Source organism: Chelonus insularis, unplaced genomic scaffold (genome assembly GCF_013357705.1).
Source record: "Chelonus insularis isolate UGA/USDA-ARS -01 unplaced genomic scaffold, ASM1335770v1 contig_141_pilon, whole genome shotgun sequence".
Lineage (NCBI taxonomy): Eukaryota > Metazoa > Arthropoda > Insecta > Hymenoptera > Braconidae > Chelonus > Chelonus insularis.
The window spans coordinates 156,835-165,937 of record NW_023276382.1 but is presented as its reverse complement, the minus strand read 5'-3'; the positions used below and the strand labels follow the sequence as shown (position 1 = coordinate 165,937).

General features: G+C 28.7%; 1 protein-coding gene across 2 annotated transcripts in view; it reads left to right on the top strand.

The window, feature by feature from the left end:
- The first annotated feature begins 846 nt into the window (after window positions 1–846).
- The window catches only part of LOC118074973 (uncharacterized), a 78,298-nt gene continuing 70,041 nt past the window's right edge, over window positions 847–9,103 (top strand). Inside the window, exons 1-2 of one of the 2 annotated variants that reach the window (XM_035096542.1) lie at window positions 847–1,029; window positions 6,695–6,849. In XM_035096542.1, the coding sequence (XP_034952433.1) occupies window positions 6,767–6,849 (83 nt within the window). In that variant the 5' untranslated portion in view covers window positions 847–1,029; window positions 6,695–6,766. The remainder of the gene's footprint in view (window positions 1,030–6,694; window positions 6,850–9,103) is intronic. The other variant, XM_035096543.1, reaches the window with a different exon arrangement.

Genomic DNA, 9,103 nt, shown 5'->3' with positions numbered 1-9,103 from the left:
CGTATTTTTGATCATTTTCTATTATCTCATTTTAGCTACGTCTTCATAAAAAATTTTTAATTATTTTCTGATAACTAAGAAGAAATCATATTTCAAAGGATTGGAGGAAATTCGCATCTCTTTACTTAGAAATTAGTGATTCGAGTTAAAAAGTTTTTTTTTCTAAAAATACTTTTTTTTTCTGACATGATAAAAAGTTTTTGAATAAATACATTTATAGTTTAGTTTGTAATTATATACATTTTTAAATAAATATTTTAAATTGAATTTCATTTTCAAAAAATTATTTTAAAAAAAACATTCTAAGATAACATAAATTGTTTCATTCTAAAATGACGGAAATATTTTCAGCTTTGCTAGAGTATGTGTAAAACATGCTCGTTGATTTTTACGATATTTTATTGCTGAGGTGAACCGAAAAATTTCGAGTTAAAATGTACAGTGGATGAAGGATCTAAATATTCCATTTCAATTATAGTTTCAATCCTTTCTACAACGCTGAATAAAAAATTATAGTTTTACAAAAACAAAGATATTGAATGTTCATAAACACTTTATTCAATGTTGAAAAATGCTTGATAAAGTTTCTGTTATATAACTTTTACCTAATTGACATCAAAACTTTTTATCCTATGACAACAGTCTCAATTTCATTGTAATTAATACTTGATGCGAAAAGAAGGAATGAAATAAATAATTAGGATGCATTAGCGAATACTTGACAGATGTTCTAGAGTATACTCATCATAGATTTATGAAATGGTAACAAAAAAAAAAAGAAGACGGCAGAATATCATATGTCTAGAAACGTCAAAACTGACATTCTTTTTTTATTTTTAGGAGGGCGAGCAGGGATATTTAGAAGGGCTTGCATCAAGGTACGCAGACCTCTTCAGAACGCATTACGGTGATGTCCTAGAGCCTCTCGAAGAACTACGTCGACGAGAAACAAATGCTTCACCCAGAATACCCAACACTCAACTCACTACCAGTCATTCACAACCCATTTATGTGCCCGGAAAATATTCAGTAAGTAACATTTTTTTATCTTTTTCAAGTTTAAATCGAAAAGCTATTTTTCTATTAATTTAACTTTGATCTTTAAAGAAACGAAGACAATGTAAATTGTTCTGAAGAAAAGACTTTAATCATACTGAATTAATTTTCCCCTTTTTTCAACAAGCTATGTAAGTGAGAATTTCCATTTGCAGTAAATTTAAATTCGTTCAGTAAACGTGTAACATTACAGTAGAACAATGATCTTTTCCAAGTACGGAGAAAGTTTGGTAAAGACGATTAGCAATGTCGATCTACTTGGCTTCAGCTGGCAATGGTTATTGTTCACCATTTGTTTTTTTCCAAGAGCTAATCGGAGTTTCAATCACAGAAATCGGTTATCGTTAAGGATCACACTTTATCATTTTAGAAATAGAAATCTTTTTACACTATTTAAAAACGTGCAACTGCCCAGGTAAAAATTTCAGGTCAGAATCATGAGTGAATCTTATGTGATTCTGATATAATTCTCATAAGATTCATATACGAATTTGGTCACATCAAATTCACATGTAAATTATATCAGAATCACATAAGATTCACACGAGATTCAAACCTTAATTTTTATTCTACTAGAATCATTCCTGAATTATATATGAATTTTATGTAATCTTATCTATTTAGTTGCAAGTTAATAAAAAACGAATATTAATTCATAATTCTACCTTAAATTAAATCTATGTAGTCATGAGTACCAAAGAAATTCAAATTTTATTCCATAACTCAAAACCATTAATGACAATCAAATGAAAATTATTTTATTATTTTTTGCTTAAATATTCTAATTTAGACCTCAGACTATTTTCAACTTCTTTATCCTCAATCCGTGACCAATGTTTTTCTTTCCGTATTGTTTGTACATAGTCTATAAGAAATAAGTATTTATGAGTGATTATGTAATTTTTTTTTCTCAAATAAATCAATATAGAATTAGGTAAATATTTCACTTACTCATCATTAAATTTTTTGCGTTTTGATCTAGAGCGGGCTTTTCTGGGTCATTTTTTGATTTTCCACCTGATAATGAGCATGTTTTTAATGCTTCAGGTTTATAAATTAATTCAAGCAATCCTCGGGCAAAAGTTTTTGCTTCTTTGGATGATCTTATAAGACATTCCAATGCTTGTTTGTCAACAAATACATCACTACCTTCAACTAATGGTTCTACTTTTCCTGGAATCGTTTCTCTATACTTTAGAGTCCACTCTGTTGATTTTTTTGGATCAATTTTTGACTTTACTGGACATTTTTGAGTACTGATAGATTCTGTATTTTCATCTTCTTCACTTTCAGAAGATGATGATAGAGGTTTATGATGTTTTTTCATTTTTTTCAGTACTGGTGATGGAGTACGAGAGACAATAGGTTCGATTGTTAGAGATAGAGGACTTAAAAGAGGTGATGCTGAAATATTTCTTGTAGTATTTTCAGAAGATGTTGAAGGTTTTGAATAAGTAGACGCGCTGGCAATGGATTTTTTTGGAAATTTGATTGTTGAAGAAGAAGATTGGAGTAATAAATCATGATGTGCACAGCAGTTTTCTTTTTTTTTTTAATTCTTCGGGCATCAATTCATCTATTAGACTCATTGCTGTAGAAAGAGCTCTCTTCAATTTGACAAGCCGTTCTTTTTGATGATTTGAATCTAATGTACTATTCGGATCAACAGTTTGTATTGATATATTTTTTTTAAATTTTTCTTTAGGCTCATTTTGATCATTCTCAGTCAACATTATTTCTGATGTAGTAAAATCGATTTCTTTCTTATCTGATTCCTTGGATTCAACTTTTTCTAAAATTTCTTGACTTAATTTTCGTGTAGGATCTTCTTTTCCCTTTATTTTTAAGAAAAAAATGTATGTATAAATGTAGAAACTAATTTTATCAGTATAATGTAACCTACTATATAAAATATAATAAAACGTTTTAAATACTTTTAAAAATTGGAATTTTTAAAATCTTGAAGACTTTAAGTTGATCATATATTCACCTTTTTTTTCGAGTTTGATCGTGTAGCTTTTACAGATTCTCCAGAAGATTGCGCATTTCGTTTTTTAGCCTTTCGTTCTTTCATTTTCTTCTTATATTCCTTATTTACAATTTTCTTGTCCTCTGTTATATTTAAATTTAAATTTTATCAATAAATTAATAAAATATAAATCTCTGTAAAAATAAAACTTACCAGAACAAAATAATATTGTTCCTTTGTAAATTTTAGATTTTTTTCTTTCTTGCCAATTAAATTCAATCAGTGATCCATTGCTTAAATTTTCAAAAAAATTTATTATTGATCGTTTTTCACTTATATAAAGGCATGTATCGTCACCATTGACAAGATAGTACATTTTTATATTTTTTTCTTTTCTTTGCATTACGAACTGTCAATAAAGGTTAAATTGAATTTATAATGCACTTTCAAATGTTTGTTATTGAGAAGAACTGAGAAACGTTGTCAATCGAATATTTTGATGCTAAAAATTTGTTATTTGTAACTATAAACTTAATTTAACTACTAATTACGAATTAATAGAAGATCATGGCTCAACAAGGACGATATTTTTCATATCTTCGTGATGAAGTACCTATTTTTATTTATGACGGTTAAACAAAAAATATTTATTGATATGAATCATTTTTGTATTTTTATTTAGTCTCGTATCCCTCCAACTACTCTAAAACGAATTCAACAGCGTGAAGAATGGATGGCTACAGAAAATTCTGAGACTTCTGATACGACAGAAAGTTCTGATGATAATTACAGTGATTACTCATTTTTAAATTCAAGTAGTACTAGTAGTGAAATGTTATCTAATGCTACTATTCATAGTGAATCAAATTATTCCGATGATCAAGAATGTAATGAATCAAACAATGAAGAAAATAGTAGTGACTATGAAGAAGAAAATTTATCATGGTTCAATCAACGTTTGTATGAACAGCTTCCATCTATCACGTGTGGTGATTTTATTAGTCGCTTACTTAAATTTGCATTAAGTAATTCATTAACAAAAAGTAGTATTCATGAGCTACTTGGACTATTCTTTGACATATTACCTCAGCCAAACAATATTCCAAGAACATATTATTTTTTAAAGAAATTTTTAACTTAAATCATTCCTTCGTTTGATACTGCTATTAAAAAACATTTTCTTTGTGGACATTGTGGATATTATATTGGAGAAGTTTCTAATAAATCTCCACTTCTATGTCCTGAATCTAGAGTAAAGGATATCTTCATTGAATATGATTTACAATCATCTTTAATCAATTTTTTTGAAAAGAAGAATTTATATAAATTGATAGAAAAACACAATTCTCATAATAAAATCGGAGAACATAATATTTTATCAGATCTAACATCCGGAAGATATTATAAAAAAATAGAACGTGATACAAAGTTATCAGAGTATGATGTTGTAATAATGTGGAATCTTGATGGAGTTCCTGTATCAAAAAGCAGCAATGCTCAATTATGGCCAATTCAACTACAAATTGTAAACATACCTCTCAATTGTAGACGAAAATTTCAGCTTGTTTCAGGTTTATATTATTGCTTTAAAAAACCACTGTCTTGTTTTTTCATGAAACCATTTGTTCAGTCATTAGAAAAATTATATAATGAAGGATTTTACTGGAAACATCCAACTAAAGGAATGTTACATAGTCGTTGTATTGCTCCCATTGCATCTTTAGATGCACCAGCAAAGGCATCAGTATTGAACATTATGCATCATTCAGGATTTTACTGTTGTCCTTATTGTGAAAATCCAGGTGAAACTTGTCATATTGGTTCTGGCCATAATCATGTTTTTAATTTTGATCGTGAATATCCTATTCGTACTCACAAAAAAATAATTTCATGCGCTCGTAAATCTATGAATGGACGAATCAAACATTATAAAGGTATAAAAGGTGTGTCAATTGCTGTTCTTATTCCTCATTTTAATTTATCAACAGGCTTTGTGCCTGACTACATGCATGGAGTTTTAGGAGTATTCAAGGCTCTTATTTATAGTTGGTTTAAAGAACCTGGTGAAGAATATTATATTGAAAAAAGTGATCAAGAAGAAATTAATCGAGAGCTATTAGAGCTTCGTCCACCTGATTATATTCCTCGAGAGATTAGATCACTAAAGTATTTGAAATTTCTAAAAGCTAATGAAATACAAACCCTCTTCTTATTTTGTTTTCCAATATTATTAAAAGGAAAATTATCTCAACAGTACTACGGGCATTATTTGATTTTAGTTAGAGTAATTTCTTTATTCCTAAGATCGAGTATAAGAAAAGAAGAAATTAATAAAGCTGAAAGATTAATAGAAACTTTTTGTAAAGATTTTATGAAATTGTATGGCTTAAAAAAGTGTACATACAATGTCCATCAATTAATTCATTTATCATATTTTGTACGATTATGGGGGCCGCTTTGGGCTTGGTCCACGTTTCCTTTTGAAGACGGTAATAGAATACTTCTTAATTTCAATCATGGTCCAAATAAAATAAATCAAGAAATTGCAAATACACTCCAATTACATAATGCAATGAATATTCTTGAGAATAACGAACCACCACATCAACTTAGTGATGAAATGTCCAGTGGAAATGATTTATTTCCTTTAGGATCACCTATAACAAATATGAGATTACATAGATCAGTTGTATTGGTATTACAGTATGAAACTCTAATAGATACTCATCATTTAGAGCACGAAACATTCAAAATTTATCGACGTGCAAAGTTTAAATCAAATATTTATACTTCAGAAAATTATTTACTTCAGAAAAAAAGATGTAATTCATATATTTCGTGGAATAATCAACAAAGTTATGGAATTATACAGTTTTTTGTTGAATGCAATCAAAATTTATATGCAATAGTAAGAGAATTAATTCCTAGTGCTGATCCAACTATAAATCCCATACAAAATCGAGATGTAGACATTGATCTAAGTGATTATATTGTATATATACGTGAAACACATCGCATTCATGCAGTAGCAGTTAAAGATATTAATACAAAAATGTTTAGAATTAAGAATTATCTGTGCTCAGTTAGAATGATTGTAATCCAAAGTTAAACTGTACATATTCTTATTTGTAATTGTTAGAAATATTTCGTTTTAATAAATTGCTATTCACTATCTACTTTCGCTGATATTTAAATAATAAAAAGTAATCAAACTTAAGTTTTAGATAACATAAATGATTAGTAATATGATAGTTAAATATCAATTTTTGATTAGATTGATGTCTAAAAAATCACCTCAAGTAACATGAAATTTATTTATTGAGTTTAATTTAAAGCCAATGTACTCATATCAGAGTACTTAAAAAGGTCATACATAAGTTAATAATCAGATATATAAGATTACATAAAATTCATATATAATTCAGGAATGATTCTAGTAGAATAAAAATTAAGGTTTGAATCTCATGTGAATCTTATGTGATTCTGATATAATTCACATGTGAATTTGATGTGACCAAATTCGTATAAGAATTATATCAGAATCACATAAGATTCACTCATGATTCTGACCTGAAATTTTTACCTGGGTGTTTCAAATATTAATGTGAAATATTTCATTGTCATTCATAACAGTTGACAAAAAAATCAATTTTATTTCTGTTTACATAGCCGTCAAGCTGCTTAAGTGATAAAGAAGAAGATGAGATTTATGGTTTCGGTTACGGTGTATTCGGACGACAAATGCTTCAGCAGAGACAACAAAAATTGGCCTTAGCTACACAAAATACCTTAATTTCTACGGGACTTCAACAACCTTATCAGAGGTAAATTTTTTTATAAAACCAAGATAATTTTAATAAAAAAAGACTTAAATATATATATAAGGATTGTTAATGTTTTATTTTTTTAATGTGTCAGAAAATGAACATATTGTACGTATTAAATTAACTTAATACAAATTTCATATCTTTATTTATTTACAATAAATGCGGAATTAAATAAATTGACGAACGTATGCAGATATTTTTTAAAAAACGACGAATTCAAACTTGAGGGTACTCAAAACGCGAATATCTTCGGTATACCTATATATATTCAAATAATTTATTTTAAAAAATCAGACACTTCAAGAATTTTTCATATGAGAAGTTAATAGATTTCTACATAGTTCTATTTTTGTAATAAATATTATGATCTCCACTATCTCTTTGATGTACTGGGAATATTTCAGTGATAATTGCGTAAAGGTTAATTGAGTTAAAACCATGCTTCGAACTCTGAACTACTCCTTTTGTGAGTTCGTTATCCGTAATTGCTTATAACTTGGGTTTTGATCTTTAAACTCACCTACAAAAGTTTTATTTAAAGAAACAATTCTCAGTTAAAACCGTCGCTCATAAATGTTGCAGTAAAAAAACGAGTTATTTGCAGTAAAATTTTGAAAACAGATAAAAATCTCTATCTTGTGTAAAATGTATTTTTACAAGCCTTTATTGTTGCATATTACATTTTAGACACTGGATTTGCAGTAGTGACTTTGACGATTTCAGTGTATGGTCCAGTAAGGGGGCAAATAAAAAAAGGTAATAGGAAATCAAGCCTTCCATGTTGGTCAAAGTTTCTTTTATGTAAAATTACTCGTGGTGTTCAAAAAAATGATTCACAGGCAAAAAAGTTGTACACGTCATTGTCTTTTTTACGATCAACAATTTCTTGCCTGCTCAAATCCACATATTTTCACTAATGACTTTTCAATTATGCAAAAATTTACATTACTTCAGAGAATATTACCGTCTAATGTAGATATCTGTCACCTCATTTTTCTTATATTTTTACCTATTTTTAAGATATTCGATCTTAAAAAAAGCGTGCTAACCATTTCACCGTTACCATGCGAATTCGTTATCCTAATCAGTTTCTTATTTAATGCTTAACTTTGATATGAAGTTCGGAAAATAAATAAGGTTATTATTAGAAAGTAATTAAATAAAGCGAAATTAAGTAAATTTAACAAGAAAGGCTCTCCCTATACCAACTATGTAAAAATATAATCAACAACAATAATTTGAATAATTAAAAAATGGTTGAAAACAATTTAAATTATGGTTAGAGTTCCGTTTAGGTATCACCAGATGTAGTGAACTCCTTTCAAAATGTCCTTGTACAGAATCAAAAAACATTACTTGTTTGAAGAATTTGCAAACAATAATTTTGTTAGTGATAGCGAAGAGCAGTGTCTAAATAGTCCAGAAATATCTCGTATTCGAGTTCAAGCTTCAATGCTGATTACTCGTCTGATAATTCTTTGATAGAAATGTTGGTCACTGGTTGTTTGGAGCGAAAGATCGTGATGGCGGATGTAAAGAGCGCTAAAGAAAATTCGATTTATTATTACCCACAATTATATATAAATTTATTGTAACAACAATAGTTTCTCTTATTTAAGTATTTGAATAATAAATAAGTAGTGGTTTAATTGTAAGTTTTTTGTTATTTGCAGACCTCTAGCCAAACTCTAATAACAAAGAAATATATAAAATAGACGTTACTAAACGCTAAGATACAGATAGAATCACCCAAAAAAAATGCAACTATAGTGCAATGTACTAGATGTCAGATGTATGATCACTCCAAAACATACTGTAATAGACCCTTTTGATGTGTTAAATGTGGTAAAGATCATGACTCTAAAAACTGTACCAAAAGTAAAGATATCCCAGCAAAATGTGCATTATGTGAAGGACCTCATACTGCTAATTATAAAGGCTGTAGTGAGTATAAGAGAATACTGGAAAAAAAAACAAAATCAACAAAAGCCTCACTGGCATCGCTCTATTAGTCAACAACGCTCTACTAACATACGGAACGTGTCAAGCAACTCTACCCAAATGCTCCCACAGACCAACACAACCCCACCAGTCCAGGTAGACGTCAGACCAAGCCCCACTTACGCGAGTATTATAAGAAATGATACTCAATCAAACGAACAACAAACAGAGTTATCTAGAGTAATAGAAAATTCATTCAAAAAATTTCAGTCAATCTTAAAGCAACAAACTCAGCTATTAAATACCATGC